The sequence below is a fragment of the Malaclemys terrapin genome, chromosome 7 (assembly GCF_027887155.1).
Source record: "Malaclemys terrapin pileata isolate rMalTer1 chromosome 7, rMalTer1.hap1, whole genome shotgun sequence".
Classification (NCBI taxonomy): Eukaryota; Metazoa; Chordata; order Testudines; family Emydidae; genus Malaclemys; species Malaclemys terrapin.
Genome location: NC_071511.1, coordinates 123601251 through 123619843, shown reverse-complemented (window position 1 = coordinate 123619843; position 18593 = coordinate 123601251). Strand labels below are relative to the sequence as shown.

The following is an 18593-nucleotide window of genomic DNA, read 5'->3' as shown; positions in this document are numbered from 1 at the left end:
AAAGGCATCCCCCAGAGATTTTACCGTTTCAAAATGCGGAACATTTCAAAGTCCCCATTGAGATCAGGCATTTTAAAATCCCACTTTCTAATTTCCTCATTTAAACTTGTGGATTCCGATTAAGTAAAAATGTCTAGTAGTAATCTCCTTAATCTCACTGGCTATTATTTTAGGGTAAGGTGAAGAAGAGTAGTCTTGCAATAAATACTTCTTATAACAAGAATTTCAAGTAGGCTAAAATAAAACTTTATTTAACTCTTACAAGATAAAATCTCTTATCAACACAATGCACAAAGTGTTTACAAAATAATCCCTTTTTCTGTTCCATTTTCAGCACTACTTTTATACAAACCTTGAAAATAAGTCAGAAATCTTGACTACACATTTTTTTTTGTTACATTTTTAGAAACATCACAAGAAGTGACTTTAGGTAAACAAGATTTTTTTTAAAGTGTCATCTTCACAGGCAAAACAAACATTGGTTTTAAAGAATTAAGAGCCAGATTTTTAAAGGGTAGTTAGACATCTAACTCCTATTAAAATCATTGGGAGTTAGGAACCCAGCTACCTTGAAATCTGGCCTTTAAGTCAAGTATGCAATGAAACTCTACTCATGCACACCTCTGTTTTTTATATCTGTGGAAGAAATCATTAAAGTCTCATAACAAACAGAACAGAATATTGAAATATTAAGTGATCATGAACTACAGTTATGTTAAAATTAAAAACTACCTAACAGTCTTTGTGCAGCTGTCGAAGCAGTAGTAGTAACAGATGTTCATTCCATTGCCCTGCACCCAGTAGCAGCCTCAAACATGGTCTCCCCCTTAATGCATTCAAAGGTCATTACAACATGGTACTTTGAAGAGAATGTGAGAGTCTCCATTTTTGCTGGGATTGTAAGGAGAGGTGTTAAAAAGGAAAGGCTTGATTCTGCTGCCAGGCAAGTCAGCTGATTGACTTCAATGGGAGCAGGCTGAAAGTCTAATTATTTCACATCTATCACAGATGGAGGGAAGGTCATACATTGATGTCCTCTGTGCACAGAATAATCTACTGGTCCATCCATGCGGAGAGCCGTACCATGAGCTATATGGTTACACAGTAGTTAACATGAGTCTAGCTACTACCAGTTCTGGACCTAGTGCAGATGAAATTTGTTTTCTTGAAGAGAAAGGATGCCTTAATGCTGTTTCCAGTAGAATTAGGAAAGTCAATACTTAACCCATGTGAAGTTGCTTACCCATTTTGGCCTACAGACAAGCTGGAAAATCTCCCCCCGCCCACCATTTCTAAATCAAGTCAGCTGCTGATGACATTCTTTTTAGGTAAATGATTGTATCGCCTCCCCCAAAAAAGGGACATCACCCACTGAAGATCATCCCTGAGAGCACCATTCCAGCCACATACTTCAGAAGTACGTAAGGTCTTACGGAGATAAGAAGTTAGGGACCTGCCCAAGATTAAGATTAGTGGAGGAGAAAGCAAATTAACCCTGTGAGATCCTGTGGATTTAAGAAGGATTTAAAAATAAAATTCAGCAACTCTGAGTATTCTGCTTTCCCTGAGCTAGCTACAGTTTAAGTAGCATCATTTGTAATATAGAGCTCTGCAGTGTTTACAACTGTACTTACAGAGGCTGCATTTTTTTACACCGGCAAAGTCAAATGCTAAGTTATAAGTGTACAGCAGTTAGTGGTGGTTTCATTCATTTATTTCCTGTGACAGGAAGCAAGGAAGATGACCTTCTTTGGTGAGACACAGCATTGAAGAAGCTTCATGTTTTGGATCCTTTCACCTTCTGATACTCTAGCAATCTTTAAGTTATTGTTAGCGGAGATACCACAAGGCCATAGTGCAGTACAAGCAAACCATCCTAGAGGGAAAAGGAAAATGTATCATTAGGACAGTAACAAATCAGCTAACGGAGAGGAAGTTTTATAGCAAGAGACAGAGTCACTGTTTGCCAGAATCTTAGCTCCATCTGCCAAAGGTCCATTTCCTTCTGTCTCCTGAAGATCATATAAAGATATTTTTGTACCTCCCTGTTTCCCTACAATAAGCTTGAATTTTGAAAAGCCCAGGCAATAGAGTGCCACCCCCATAAGTGGGGAAATCGAACCAAAAGATTTTTAAATCTGTTTCTTCCAGTACAAATTATTTTGCTTTTATTTTAAAACCATCCTGAAGTTGTCCTGATGTGTAAATGGTGCCACTGTACAAGCCAAATGGTCTCTGCTCAACCACCACCACCAAAATAACCATCAGAGAAGCAGCTGAAGAAACCCTGCTCTTTAACACAACCTACCAAAAGTGAGGAAGACTCTGAAGTATTACATAGAAAAGAGGGCAGTATGTCCAGGATGGTCTGAGCATGGGACTGGGAGCAGATCTTGAGTTCTAATCCTAGCTCTGACAAACTTTGTCTGTGGTCTTCGACAAGTCACGTCACCCCTCTGCTTTAGTTTCCTCATGTCAAAGGTGATGATTACCTACCAGCCCGGAGTGTGTATTAATGTTCACAAAACACACTGAAGATGAAGAGTGCTATAAGTAAGTATTATTTTAATTCAAATTTCTAGACGTTTCCCATTCAAAAGTTCTGGATAAGTATATAAAAAAACCCATAAAAACATTAAAATCTCACATTCTTCCTGAGTGCTGCTTGATATTTACTTTCCCATGTAAAATACTCCATACTCTAGAGTGGCATAGAAGTCTAACACTGAACACCCTCCTCTGCCCGAGACTGCAGCAATACATCTGCTAATGGCCAATGATTCTATTGCTATTTTGGATGTATACATTTCGTTAACACTTTCACGTATACGCACGTTACATTTCATGCTGACGCTGGGCCTGCATATAGTTATCGCTCTCACACAAGCGTGCGAAAGAAGCTTTTCAACACACTACATTAATATAGAACAAGACATGGCAGTTTAGTACAGCAGCTCCACACTCTCTGCCTACATGGCCCCTGCAATGTGTGGTTAAAAAGGAGGCACATGTCTTTAGTGAAATTAACCACTGGACTGTAAACCATAAGTGTTTATATCCCCAGACTATAGGTTTTGTATGATTCCATCTCAGCAATACATACTGCATGTCCCTCGACACAGAACTTGTGTCTGTGATAATTTACCAGGGATGTGATAGAGACAGTGAAGGAACGGTTTCCCCTCCCATGAAACCAGTTAACAGCTCTCACCCCGCCAAAAATTGATTTTATGTTTTATTCTTATATAAAAACAGACTGGGGGATTTACTTGATCTTGAAGAGAAAACCAAACCAAAGCCACTTTTACACTGTCTTTTTCACTTCCCTGGATAATTATCGCAGCCTTGTGTCAAAGAACATGCAGGAAAAATGGGGGGTTAGCAATGGGGATGCTCACCATTCTGTGCTGGAGAGCTCTGGGAAGCTTTTTTGCTTCCCTTAGGCAGAATGCCCCTCACTCCTACTCCTGAGCCAGTGACTTTGCTTCGCCCCTTGCTCTGAGCTGTGCCTACCAGGCATGAGCTAGTCCTAAACGCAGGTATTTAGAAGTTACACCACGTGCTCTGCTAAGTGCGCAACATGTTAAAGCTTGACTGAACTATAAGTGACAAAAGAAATCTATTCTTTTATGAAATCACAGTCCATTGACGTGCACCCTGAGCCTGCTCCCAGTAAGTTAATGGCAAAACTCCCATAAAACTTCCCTGGTGCAAGATTGGGCCTTTCACTTCTGATAAGAGACATGTGAACATTCCGCCAACAGCACTGTCAGTTACAGGGTTTAAAAATCCACAGCTGGTGCTTGAAAGATATCCTCAGTCCAGGGCTCACCCCTTTGAACCCGCTTCCCCTGACGGCTGTTTAGGAGTTTGACTTATGCAGCATCGGACCTGTTTGGACAGGCTTTGATTAGCTTTTATGATAGGAGACAGGGTTTTGATTGTGGTTGATATGCTAGGGGTTCTACTATGTTCTGCTGTAACTGATTATGCTAATGAAAGGGTGCCAGGTGGGCAGATAAATTAACATGTGATCTCGATTATGTGCTGAAGTAATAAACCAAGGGTTACACACCATTTGTGTGTGAGGCATTGTATCAGCCTGTAACATCCTTTATTTAAACAGCAGTAATAATAATCATACCTACCTCTTAGCATTTTTCATCAGTAGATCTCAAGATGCTTTACAAAGGATGTCAATATCATTATTCCCATTTTGCAGATGTAAGCAGGGTCTGAATGAATGCTTCCCTGACAGCTAGCGGGGGGAGGGGGGATAAGGGGGGTAAGAGACTTCGGTGTGTTTATATCAGTGGTTCTCAAACTTTTGTACTGGTGACCCCTTTCAGATTGCAAGCCTCTGAGTGCGACCCCCCCCTTATACACTAAAAACACTTTTTATATATTTAACACCATTATAAATGCTGGAGGCAAAATGGGGTTTGGGGTGGAGGATGACAGCTCGTGACCCCCCCATGTCATAACCTTGTGACCCCTAGTAGGAAAATGAATTAACAACAAGAAAATATATTTAGGTTGCTTTTAACAAACCAATTACACACCTTGTAAAACTTGAAAGTGGACAGCTGGGTTTAGACTAACATGTTGCTTCTTTGGCAGATTAGTGTTAAACCTGGTGTTCCTCATGACCTTCTTTTGATCTTGCTGCAAGCTAAAGTTCACTTTGTAAACTGCTGGCCTTGCAATGCACTTCAGCTGTAGCTTGGTTTCCGAACAGATTCTTGAACATCTGTTCTTGTCAATGCTTTACCTTTCGAAAAGTTTATTCTATTTCAGGGACCCCTAGTTTGAGAACCCCTGGTTTATGTAAATACAGTTTGCTCCTGCTCTACTTAGATATGCAGCACATAGAGCAGTGTCAAAGTAATCCATTTTGGCTGTGTTGGGCACAAATCTCTTTAGTACTGAATGCAGGGGTAGTGAAATGCTGTTACCAAAATGTGGTCATTTATTTTGGGAATACAGGGAAGCAGGACTGTGCTGAACCTGTCCAGGGGCAGTGAGTTACATGGCCCTGTGGTGCCTGGGCTCCAGCAATATTCAGGGCCCGAGGGTCCAGCTCCATCAATGTTTGGAGCTGGGTCTCTCCCCCGGCCCCAGCTGCCGCCCCCGCCAAGTATCCCCCGGGCCCCACTTGCTGCCCCTCCCAGGCCCTGGAGTGTCCCTGTCTCAAGCCTGTTGCTGCCCCCTGCAGCTCCGCTCTGCTGGCTCCCAGCATCAACTGCTGTCGCAGGGTCCTAGTGCCCCCCATCCACTAGTGCTAGGGCAGGCTGACCCTGCCCCTGCCCTTCTGCCTGGGACCCTTCCCTTTTCCGGAGGGACCCCCCACCTGCAATCACTGCTCCTGCCCCACGCTGGGTAACGGGCAGCCACCCCCCCCAGCGCCCAGTGAGGCTACAGTGAGGGGCAGCAGGAGGGAAGGAGGCACACATGTGATGGCAGCCCCACAACCCCCCTGGCACCCACCACAGGGGAGGCGAGGGGCTTCCTGGACCTGAGAGGGGCCCTAGGAACATGTGCAGTGACAGTGGTGCGAGGTCAGCAAAGGGCCCCTCCCCTGGAGCTCGCTGCTGCCGGCGGGGAGAGGGCTGGGGGGAGTCCTCCTCTCTGGCCACAGCCCCAGGGCAGCCTGCCTGTACCCCAAACTCCTCATCACCTGCCCTACCCAACCCCAGAGCCCACACCCCCACCAGAGCCCTAACCCCCCCACCTCAACCTTCTGCCCTAGCCCCCTCCCACACCCCAAACCCCTCATCCCCAGCTAGAGCCTTCATCCCCCCGCACCCTAACCCTCTGCCCCAGCCCTGAGCCCCCTCCTGCATCATGAACCCCTCATACCCGGCCTCACCCCACAGCCCTCACTCCCACACCCCAACCCCATCATCACCAGCCCCACCCCAGAGTCCCCCAAGTGGGAGGGGTTGCAAGTGCTTTGGAGGACAGGATTAGAATTCAAAATGATCTTGACTAACTGAAGAAATAGGATGAAATTCAATACGGACAAACGCAAAGTATTACTCTTAGGAAGGAATATCCAACTGCAAAACTGTAAAATGGGAAATGACTGCCTAAGAAGGAGAACTTCAGAAGAGGATCTGGGGTTATAGTGGGTCACAGACTAATATGAGTCAACAATATAATTCTGTTGCAAAAAAAGTGAACATCATTCTGGGATGTATTAGAGGGAGTGGTGTAATTAAGACACAAGAAGTAATTCTTGCACTCTGATCAGCACTGATAAGGCCTCAGTTGGAGTACTGAGTCCAGTTCTGGGCACCACACTTCAGAAAAGATGTGGACAAACTGTTGCTTTCCTCTGGACTTTCTCCAAAAATGATTAAAGTCTAGAAAAATGACATATAAGAAAAGACTAAAAAAAATTGGGTTTGTGTAGTCTGGAGAAGAGAAGATTGAGGAGGGACATGATAACAGTCTTCAAGTATGTAAAAGGCTGGTGTACAAGGAGGGTGATAAATCGTTCTCCTTAACCATTGAGGATAGGACAAGAAGCAATGGGCTTAAATTGCATCAAGGGAGATTTAGGTTAGACATTAGGAAAAACTTCCTAACTGTCAGGGTAGTTAAGTACTGGAACAAATTATCTAGGGAGGTTGTAGAATATCTGTCACTGGAGGTTTTTAAGAATAGCTTAGACAAACACTTGTTAGAGGTGGTCTAGATAATACTTAATCCTGCCTCAGTGCAAGGGACTGGACTAGATACCTATCAAGGTCCCTTCCAGTCCCACATTTCCATGATTCTATGATAATGCATTCTAGCCAATTGTGCAATGCTGTACATGGGGTTTTGCAGCGGAAGTACTCCTTCCTGACCCCACAGCTCACGCCTATTTTTAGTGAGCATAATAGTTCTTTGTACTCACAGTGCCTTTCATTCAAGGATCACAAAGTGCTTTTGAACAGAAGGCTCAATATTATTCTTACTCTACAGTTTTGTTTGATAATAAAATTATCCAGCCCTTTTAAAAATTCAGTCCCAGTATTTGTCCAATCTTCTCGGACAGTGAATCCCACAAGTTGCATACAAAGCTAGCTATGCTTAATTTTAGAAATCACTTTTGGTTTTAGTTGGGTTTTTTTAAAGTTAATTCTGTGTGATCTTGGGGAAAAGACACAACGAAACAAACAAAACAATCCCTGAAATAGAATAAACTTTTCGAAAGGTAAAGCATTGACAAGAACAGATGTTCAAGAACCTGTTCTGAAACCAAGCTACAGCTGAAGTGTATTGAAAGGCTAGCAGTTTACAAAGTGAACTTTAGCTTGCAGCAAGATCAAAAGAAGAATGTCATGAGGAACACAAGGTTTAACACTAATCTGCCAAAGAAGCAACATGTTAGTCTAAACCCAGCTGTCCACTTTCAAGTTTTACAAGGTGTGTAATTGGTTTGTTAAAAGCAACCTAAATATATTTTCTTGTTGTTAATTCATTTTCCTACTAGGTTACACTTAATATTCCAAAATGCAGCATTCCAAGATTGTGGGACTATTCGGTTGCTGAAAGCAATGAAAAGCTTGGTGTCTTGCATTTGCAGGAGTTATCAAGTTTATAATGAGAACGATCCCAGTCACTGGTACAAGATGTTACATGAAGAGAAAAAAGTAAACAGAGTCTTGAGCACTTATTGCAGCTATTGAAAAGGAGAGCGCAAACACCAAAAAAGGATTTATTCTTACTACAACTATAACCGAGGGGATGGGGTGGGCAGGGGAGAGAAAAAAAAATCAAGCCTGGAGTTATTTTATGCTGTGTTGCTAGAATTAGCTAAATTGGAGAAACCTTTTAGGGAGGGCAGTGCAACGAAGGGTTTTGGTGATAACAAGATGAGGAGGAATTTTGAAACTGCGTAACTGTCTCAGATGGTAGCAAGATTAGTTGCAGACATGAATGAAAGCGCACATGAAAAATATGATTCAGAAGTGCAGTTACTTGTTCTCTAAGCCCTAGAAGAGAGCTGGGATAATACTGAATTAAGTTGTTAACCGCTCATATCCATTCAGATTACTACACATTACACAAGGACCTGCTGACACTATTCTCTTTGCACAGAACTACAACAGGCGTAGTCATTTATGACAAAATGAATATGGTGGTTTTGATAAACGTTTCTGCATCATGATGGATGGAGCTAGGGGCATTGGTGGCTCCAAGGGTGGATGGAACATTTCCTAAATCTCTGTATAAAAGGCATCAAAAATCCTTGCGTGGAAAGTCCCTGAAATATGACCACAAAAGGAAAGCAGCGGTGAAAGTTACTAATCAAGTTGTGGTGGGAGCCAGTCTCTTGCATGTAAAATTTCAGGCCTTTTGGGGAAAAAACAGATGTCCAATTTGCTTAGCCAGCAAAGTTTGGAATAGAGAAGTGCTAGAAAATGTTTTGCAAAGTATGATGGTCGTAAAAAAGAGAAATCCAGTTGTTTCTGAAAAAGCGATCCTACAGAGCTTAAAGAGGTGCTACCAGATTGCAGGGTATGTCTGTGAACTGGCTTTGCTGACAGATCTTTCCAAACGGTTCAAAAAAGAAGCAGCAGCACCTATCTGAATTGTTTGGTCATCTTAATGGATTTGCAACGAAATAAAGCTGTACTTAGCAGGGCCGGCTCTGGCTTTTTTGCTGCCCCAGGCAAAAAAGCCTCCCGCTGCCCCCGCCCTCCCCGACTGGCCGGAGCGCCGGGGGGAGGGAGGCGAGCCCGCCTCGGCTCCGCTCTCCCCGGCGGCTGGAGCGCCGCCCCCCTCCAGGTGCTGCCCCAAGCACCTGCTTGTTCGGCTGGTGCCTGGAGCCGGCCCTGGTACTTAGGATGCAAAATCTGGTGTTGGTCTCAAAATGAAGTGCCTAAGAAACCTCAAGACTTCTCCTTTTCTTGTCCACCACTGTTGCAGGGTTTTCTAGAAGACTTCATCAATTAACGTACTGATTTTGCAGTCACAGGATGCATCTCTAGTCAACAATCCTCCTGGAGTAGTGACTGGACCATCCATGACTATTAGTGAAGATAGTCAATGATGCAACCCTATGATCTGGGTGTCCCTAGGCCTCTGACTGCCAGATGCTGGGATTGAATGACAGGGGATGGATGGATCACTTGACAATTGTCCTGTTCTGTTCATTCCCTTTGAAGCATCTGGCATTGGCCACTGTCAGAAAACAGGATACTGGGCTAGATGGACCACTGGTTTGACCCAGCATGGCCATTCTTATGGACATCATCCAGCAACATATCAACCAGGCAGATCCATACATGACAAAAAATGAAACCAATGCCATTTCCCCGAAAGTCCCCTCTCAAGAATGCTTTCTAAAGATGAAAAACTTTGGCTTAAGGATGAGGTTTTCCAGGAAACTGGGCTAGGCTACACTTAGAGCGTTTTCTCTGAATTCTTCTGTCAGAGGCCACAGGAAGAGGGCTGGGATTTGTTCTGCTCGTGTCAGAAATTGGGGTGCAGCCCACAAACCCAACAGATCTTGGGGATCTGTTGGGGGTCCAGGACTATCCATATGGATATCCAGTGCCTTTGCACGAACCATGGGACTCCTCCTGTAGTTCCCTGATGCTCTGGGAGAGGAGCTGCACTGCCAGGGCCCCCTCAAAACTAGCACCCACCCCTAGACCTCCATTTTAAAGGGGGTTCCCCAACATACAAGAGATTTCCCAGGAAAGTTACACTTGTATGTGTGACTGCTCAGAATTAAACTTGCTGCTGGACACTTAACTTTTGCATTTCTTGCCTTACTTTTATTATTGCTTCAACACAGTTTTCTACAGGAGATGGGTGTTAGATTCAGAGTAGACATTAAACACCCTTTTCAGAATTTTGGGTTTAGATGAAGGCACAGTTTACAACCGAATACAGTTGTGCACCAATGTCCCGCACTACACTGGATACACGATATTTCACTGCTGCATCTCTAAAACAGTTTATTACACACCAATCACTTAGTGCCAATACTTGGAAATATTTCAAAAGCACAAAAGAGCTTTTTTCTTGGTACAGTACACACAAGAAGATGTGGTGGGTAGGCTAGCAGCAATGGGGTAAGAAATGGGTCCCCCAGATCTACCTCTGAATGTTCTGTCACTCTGAACACTGTCAAACTCAGCTCTATAAATCTGTGACCTTAGAGATAGCTACTAAACCCATAAAACACCCTGCGCCCCTCAACACTGAACGGTAGCCATTGCCAGTTAGACTAATTGTCCAACAGTTAAGTACTGGAACAAATTACCTAGAGAGGTTGTAGAATATCTGTCACTGGAGGTTTTTAAGAACAGCTTAGACAAACACTTGTTAGAGGTGTGCTCCAGATATGGGACTCTGTAACAAGCCAGCAGCAATACAGTCCGTAAGTTATCAACAAGAGAGCTGGCTGTACATCTTCTCTCCCTCCTTAGGAGCTGTAGCATATGCATCAGGCACACTGCTGGCATTTATTACGCTACATCTTTTGCTATGGGGTTTTATATGCAAATTGTCTCCCCCATGCAATCACAAGGCTAGTCTTGTTTGGGCTGCTTCTGCCTTTTGATACCTTGCCGAGTTACAGATTCCTAGGGGTGGGGGTGAAGGATGAAATACTAATGGAGAACGATTTGCTTTAATTCATTGTGGTTATTGCACCAACTTGTTCTAAAAAGGAATCAAAGCTCATATCCAGAACTCCAGTGAACCATCAAAAACTCAAAACACATGGTGTTCAGCTCAGTTACCAGTGCAATAAACAAAGCTTTATTGGCTAATGTATCTTGTCTAAACTTAACCTGACAGGATCTCATAACAGCATGAAGTAGTGATTTCTCGAGGAGCAGAGTACCAACGGGTGAAAGCGTTTCTAGCAGACACTGCTGTTCAGTTAAACAGAGCACTATTTCAGAACTCACCTTTTACAACACAGGCTAGCCACCACCCTTACCTGCATAGCACCGTCTCCTATAGCTCGGCGGATTTCCCTCAGCGTCTGGTAGTGTTCTAGAAGGTGATCACCACATATTATGTCCACCTGTGAACAAACAGAAGAGAGTCCAAAGTGCATCCTCTCTCTTGCCTAGGGAAGACTACCTGGGTTTTTAGAACTTACCCATCAATGTTGTATCAGAGCACCTGAGACTTGGTACTTATATTAATAAAGTGAATCTGGTGCTGGCGAGAGGTGTTTGATTAACAGTCCTGGAGACGAACGTCCTGTCAGTTTTTGTTCATCAAATAGACATAGCATGAGCAGCAGCAAGGCAAGTTTCCTTATACTGAGAAAGAGGGTCTTTTAAACTGAGTCATTTTGAGCACAACGCCTTACTTTTGCAATTCAATTGCATTTATTTTTTCACAAAACTACTCCTACGTATTTATCAGGTGATACCAGGGCATGCTTTAAACTGGGACATTAACATTTCAGGTAAAAGGAGCAAGGACACAACATTCCCCCACTGGCTGCAAGTTTTAGACATAGGAATGAGGGGGGAATCTCCCCTATAAATTAGCTGCCTGGATTTCATAGTTTGGTCAATTGACAAAGGCTAGGCAAAGAGAGATGTTCTGTAGCTTTCTCAATGTGAGCTTAGTCATGTCAATGATCTCAGAGGGTACTGTAATATCATTATATCTGCTCTTGTACGCACATATACCTGCTGCAGCAGGACAAAGCTAAGCTTTTTTCAGTGCTTTAACTATGTAACAGGTCTGGATTTGTGTTTCATACTTGCTGGGTTATTTTTCTTTTTAAGTCCGCATCAGCGATCAAAGATCAAGAACTAGAGCAAAGACAAAGAATTGTGCCCCTCTCTAAAGGGCTGAGCATGGCTCTGGGATCCAGGAACTCATGAGTTCTGGGCCCTGTATGCCCCAGGTCCAACAGCAAATGGATGACCAAGTGTCTTAACCTCTTTAGGTGCTACCATTCCCTCATCTGTAAAACTGGGATAATTACAAATACTTTGCTCAACTCACAAGGAGTTGAGAATTTTAAGTAGCGGTTGTAAAGTACTCTGAACTTGTAAACCACTAAGTATTACTTCTGCTTTTAAATGCCTAGAAGGAACCCAGTGGGCAAAAATTAATCTGGACATTAAAATAATCTTGATAAATTATTGATTCTGATACTAATCTAAGACTTTTTTTTAAAATAACCCACATTTCATTGAGACATTAAAGAGACCAAATACATAGACTTCAAATAATCACTTAGATTTTTCTATTTATAGTCTGTTTCTGCACAATTATTCCTCCTCCATTCCCAAATTAACTACTAAATAGCATACTACTAGTCCAGAAGAGAGGCAAACCTATTCTTTGCCATTTTTTCTTGTGACGTGCACTGGTAACTGCTCTTGGATTACTGCCCTAAATTCTAACTTTCTTTTTTAAACTGGGTACAACAGGCAATTGAGAGCCCAGTCCTGCTCCCACTAAAGTCAACGGGAATCTTGCCATGGCCTTCAATAGAAGCAGATCAAGACCTAAAGCAGGACTAGCTGCATCTTAACTGGGGGCAGAGGAGAAACCCATATAAGTAGATAGTTGAAAATGTTGGCCTTTATAGAATAAAAAAAATACAACAATTTGTTCCTTTAAAGGACATAAATTGACACAACGGTAATTCTTGGCAATTTTAAATAACTGAAAATGACCATTTGTTTGGAAATATCATATCATCCGGGAACACCCTTCTGTTGACCCTGCTGCTGCAGATTCAGATGATAATCACTGATGAATCAGTGGCTTTTAATTAATTATTGCAAAGCCGTTTTCACATCCACCTCCTTGGAGTGCTCTGAATACCAAATGCCTAATTCCACCATTTCAGCATTAGGCCCCAAAGTTCTCCCTGGCTAATTCCACTTGTGCAAGAATAAAAGGGACAGAAGTGCAGCATGGAAAAAGGCCAACACAATTTATGCCCAAAATCTTGTTCCATAAGCATGTGCCATATAGGTGCAAATCTACTGTAGCCAGGTGTCCCACAGAAGTCCTTGTGCCATAAGGAAATTAATATATTATAGATGAAAAAAAGAGCTACCATTATCACAAGTGCTATAAATCTAGTTCAGGCTTCAGACTTAACTAACTGGTAACACTGGAGCCAATTAGTACTAAGTTACTGAGACAGCTGTGACTTTAATTACTTTGACCTTGTGATGAAAAGGAAAGATTGAGGTGTTACTGCTGAATAACCTTAATAATCACTCCCGCTAAAGCAGAGTTAACAAAAGCAGTCTATTGTACCATTTATTTTCATTAGATGGCATATTTGTTGCATGCAAAAGCTACTTTTTTGAAAGTCACAATAACTGACAAATACAAACTAAAACCTATTGTTAAAGATGAAGAAAAATAATTTGAGAGCTTATTATACAATGCACCAAAACTGATGTAGTCATACCAGGGATGAATTTGCTCCAATTAGTGTTAGAAGTCAACTGAGTGGTTCTGTGTAAATACAGTTATCCAAGAGATAAGATGAAAACAAAATAAAAAGCACTAGAGGTTTAGCTTTTGATATGTGGATGGCTAGGAGGTGTGGATTTGATTACAAGATCAGGGCAATAGTGATATATGGATTTGATTATTCAAATAGTTGACTAAAACCTTCCATTTCCTTTCAACTTTTGTCGTTATGATCTTACTATGCACCTGATATAATCATCTCTGGGACTAAAGCAGGCATAATTACAGAGACTGCATCAGCAGATACACCGTATGCGCACAGACTTCCAATTACTCCCCAAAGGGAGTTATTTACATGCATGCTTTCAGAAAAACACATCGGATTATGGAACATTTCTACCCCACAAACCACATTTGCACACTCAAAGCAGCTGAGTTGCTGGTTTCCTCTTTGGTATCAGGGGATTTTTTCCACCACCTTTGTCAAGAAAGGATAATGATGCCATTGGATGATCCCACTGGAAACAGCATACAACAGTAACTAGTTGTAAAATAAGGAGAGGCTCAGGTTCCCACGCCATTGTTAGGAAAAGCAAAATGACACATATTTGATACCAAGACCAGTTACCTTAGATAAATACCTAAGATAACTCAATGTTTTAGATATTCAGTCTAATCTTGAAATAAAGTCTCTGAAAAGTAGTATGCTTGGAACTGCTAGTAAGCATTAAAGCCTCTGAGAAAATGATTCAAACGTCAGTGGAAAAAACAAGCTCCAATTAGATAAAGCTGAATATTCAAGAGGCACCTTGTAATTAGAAATCTATGTGTGCAGACAGACAAAACTAGTTGTTCCCCAAGGCACTAAGGTCAAAACAAAGCATCAATAAAAGTAATAAACGGGCTGAGGGATAAAAAATAAAGTCTTAACCTTTCAGATGACTAGGGAATTTGAACTAAAATCCACAAGCAAATTTAAATACAAAAGCTCAGCAAATAATCTGAAATCCTCCCTCAGAGACTCCGGGTGGGATTTTTTACTCAGATTTTTGTCTGTTCCTTCACACGTCTTAAAAAGGTGCTTTATCATTTGAACAATTCCATTAACCTCAAGTCCCCCCAGTCAGATAGGAGATCATTGGATGAAGGTCAAAGATAGCAAATAATCTGCCAACGCACAAATCTGGTCAAACAGCCTCAAGGTTAGTCAGCAGTTTGGGAGATTGGAAATGGAATACAGAACCTTTCACCTCTTGGTCATTGGTTCAAAGATGACCCAGGTGGATAATAACCAAAAGTACTTACCATCTTAACCGTTTTTGCAGTTTACTTGAGAGGAGTTGCACATTAGGAACTGAATTTGGTCACAACATTCACCATAACTGACACTACTATTAAAAAAGTCTCAACAGAGAGACTAAGGATGAAATCGATATGTTGGGGTTGACACACACAGAACATGTAATATATAAAGAAAGAGAGGTTTCAGAGTAGAAGCCGTGTTAGTCTGTATCCGCAAAAAGAACAGGAGTACTTGTGGCACCTTAGAGACTAACAAATTTATTAGAGCATAAGCTTTCGTGGACTACAGCCCGCATCCGAAGAAGTGGGCTGTAGTCCACGAAAGCTTATGCTCTAATAAATTTGTTAGTCTCTAAGGTGCCACAAGTACTCCTGTTCTTTTTATAAAGAAAGAGGTTTTTTCTTTTCCCCTCCCCAATCACACCTTCCTGAGGCCCAGGGAAAGCCAGATTCATCCCTGTGCCAGTCACAGTTTTCTACACATAAAAGTGATGAGACTGTAAAATTCAGTGTCTTTTGGCCTTTTAATGGGAGCTTTGGCAAGGGCAGCTTCCCAGCTTCTCAACAGGACCCCGCACTTGCCTGTAGCCCAGGTAAGGCCCAAAATAAGAGATTTAAAGCCTGTGACATTTATATATAGTGATGGTCTATTTCAGGTTCTTTTTAGAGGTTTCAAACAGACATGCTGGAAAAGTCACAAAGAGTCAGGCAAAGGAGTTACATTAAAAGAAGCACAAATCCAAAATATAACCCCCCCCCATATCCATGAACCAGTGACAGACATTTAAAAGCAAAGATGGTGAAGCAGAAAGCTTAGCAAAGCAAGAGGACCTCAGCGTAACTGAGATGAGGTGAGTGAGGAAATCTCTTTTATTGGACCAATTTCTGTTGGTGACAGAGACATGTTTTCGAGCCACACAGAGCTCCCAGTGTCACAGCAAAATGCAAGGTGGTCCCAGAGCCTGGGCTCTCAAGCCCGAATGTCTACACCGCAATTAAACACTCCCTTAGCTCAAGCCCGAGTCAGCTGGCATGGGGATGGGTTTTTAACTACAGTGTAGACAAACCTTAAGTAACACATGGGAATTGGTTCATGAAGAACTATAGTTGAGCCACTAAATAATAATGACTAAAATATAGGGTTGTCGATTAATCGCAGTTAACTCACGCGATTAACTCAAAAAAATTTAAACACAATTAAAAAAATTAATCACCGTTTTAATCACATTGTTAAACAATAGAATACCAATTGAAGTTTATTAAATATTTTGGATGTTTTTCTACATTCATACATACTTTGTGTTGTAATTGAAATCAAAGTGTATATTATTTTTTATTACAAATATTTGCACTGTAAAAATGATAAAGAAATAGTATTTTTCAATTCACCTCATACAAGTACTATAGTGCAATCTTTGTCATGAAAGTGCAGCTTAAAAATGTAGATTTTTTTCTAACATAACTGCACTCAAAAACAAAACAATGTAAAACTTTAGAGCCTACAAGTCCACTCAGTCCTACTTCTTGTTCAGCCAGTCGCTAAGACAAACAAGTTCGTTTACATTTACAGGAGATAATGCTGCCCACTTCTTATTTACAATGACGCCAGAAAACGAGAACAGGCATTTACGTGGCCCTTTTGTAACTGGCATTGCGAGGTATTTACGTATCAGTTATGCTAAACATTCGTATGCCCCTTCATGCTTTGGCCACCATTCCAGAGGACATGCTTTCATGATGATGACGCTTGTTTAAAAAAATAATGCATTAATTAAATTTGTGACTAAACTCCTTGGGGGAGAATTGTACGTCTCCTACTCTGTTTCACCCACATTCTGCCATATATTTCATGTTATAGCAATTTCAGATGATGACCCAGCACATGTTCATTTTAAGAACACTTTTACTGCAGATTTGACAAAGCGCGAAGAAGGTACCCATGTGAGATTTCTAGGGATAGCTACAGAACTCGACCCAAGGTTTAAGAATCTGAAGTGCCTTCCAAAATCTGAGAGGGATGAGGTGTGGAGCATGCTTTCAGAAGTCTTAAAAGAGCAACACTCCGATGAGGAAACTACAGAACCCAAACCACCAAAAAAGAAAATCAACCTTCTGCTGGTGGCATCTGACTCAGATACTGAAAATGAACATGCATTAATCTGCACTGCTTTGGATTGTTATCAAGCAGAACCGATCATCATCAAGGATGCATGTCCCCTGGAATGGTGGTTGAAGCATGAGGGGATATATGAATCTTTAATGCATCTGGCACATAAATATCTTGCGACGCCAGCCACAACAGTGCCATGAGAACACCTGTTCTCACTTTCAGGAGACATTGTAAACAAGAAATGGGCAGCATTATCTCCTGCAAATGTAAACAAGCTTGTTCGTCTGAGCGATTGGCTGAACAAGAAGTAGGACTGAGTGGACTTGCAGGCTCTAAAATTTTACATTGTTTTATTTTTGACTGCAGTTATTTTTTGTACATAATTCTACATTTGTAAGTTCAACTTTCATGATAAAGACACTGCTCTACAGTACTTGTATTAGGTGAACTGAAAAATACTATTTCTTTTGTTTTTTTACAGTGCAAATACTTGTAATCAAAAATAAATATAAAGTGAGCACTGTACACTTTGTATTCTGTGTTGTAATTGAAATCAATATATTTGAAAATGTAGAAAACATCCAAAAATATTTAAATAAATGGTATTCTATTATTGTTTAACAGTGCGATTAATTGCAATTATTTTTTTTAATCGCTTGACAACCCTACTAAAATATAATTCAGTTCAACATTTTGGGGACAGGAATCATGCCAATGACTTGCACTGACATACTAGACTTTAGAAAGGGGGAATTAATAATAAAAATAAACAATGAGGAAGACAACCAATCAACAGCCTTCAAATCAGAAGTGAGGAAATTAAAAATCCTTAAACTCAGCATGGACGTTACGAAGCATTCTATAGTACAGCCAGAGAAAATGGGTATACCCCTAAACAAAAAGGGAAGCCAATATAGTTAAATGGTAAGGCTCAACCAGTTGTTTGAGTCAAACAGGTATTCTTTAGAAAATGGAAATGCAGCCCACATGAAGCCAACAGAAAGAAGCACGAACTATGGTAGGTGAAATGAAAGATGGAAATCAGGAGGGCTGAGAGGGACTTTGACGAGTGAAAGAAATTAAAACAAACGACAAGAAATTCCTGAAGTGTTTTTGAAGCTTGCAGGAGCATGATTAAGTAGGCTTGGATTTTTTTAACGTGTAAAAAACTAGCAATATACATTAAGTTAAAACTTCAGAGAGGAGGATAAAGTATGGAATTGTGATTGAAAAAGATGCTCAGAGTCAATATTTTAGTTCTATCTCATTAGTAAATAAATGTGGGACACTGAATTATAAATTTAGAAATCAACTCTGGTTTCCTTACAGGAGAACAGAATGAACACATCCCTCTTGCTCCTGATAGCAGGATGGGGAAGTTGTTTACATTACTAAAGGTGAACAGGAGTACTTGTGGCACCTTAGAGACTAACAAATTTATTAGAGCATAAGCTTTCGTGGACTACAGCCCACTTCTTCGGATGCAGAAGTGGGCTGTAGTCCACGAAAGCTTATGCTCTAATAAATTTGTTAGTCTCTAAGGTGCCACAAGTACTCCTGTTCTTCTTTTTGCGGATACAGACTAACACGGCTGTTACTCTGAAACTTGTCATTACTAAAGGTGGATGATCAAGGATAGAATCTGATTTCACAGAGTATCTTTCACACTTAGGCACACACAATTTTAGCACTGTCTGAGAATGGATATCAGCATCAGCTCCCTGTAGTGCCATGCTTCAAATGATGTTGAACTCTGTTGTCC

The 18593-nt window shown here is 41.3% G+C and overlaps 1 protein-coding gene across 1 annotated transcript in view; it reads right to left on the bottom strand.

The window, feature by feature from the left end:
- Positions 1–223: 223 nt before the first annotated feature.
- PCGF6 (polycomb group ring finger 6) overlaps positions 224–18593 on the bottom strand; it is a 48685-nt gene continuing 30315 nt past the window's right edge. Inside the window, exons 9-10 of the mRNA XM_054035533.1 lie at positions 10952–11038; positions 224–1876 (exon numbers count right to left, since the gene is read on the bottom strand). Coding sequence (XP_053891508.1) covers positions 1820–1876; positions 10952–11038 — 144 coding nt within the window. The 3' untranslated portion in view covers positions 224–1819. The remainder of the gene's footprint in view (positions 1877–10951; positions 11039–18593) is intronic.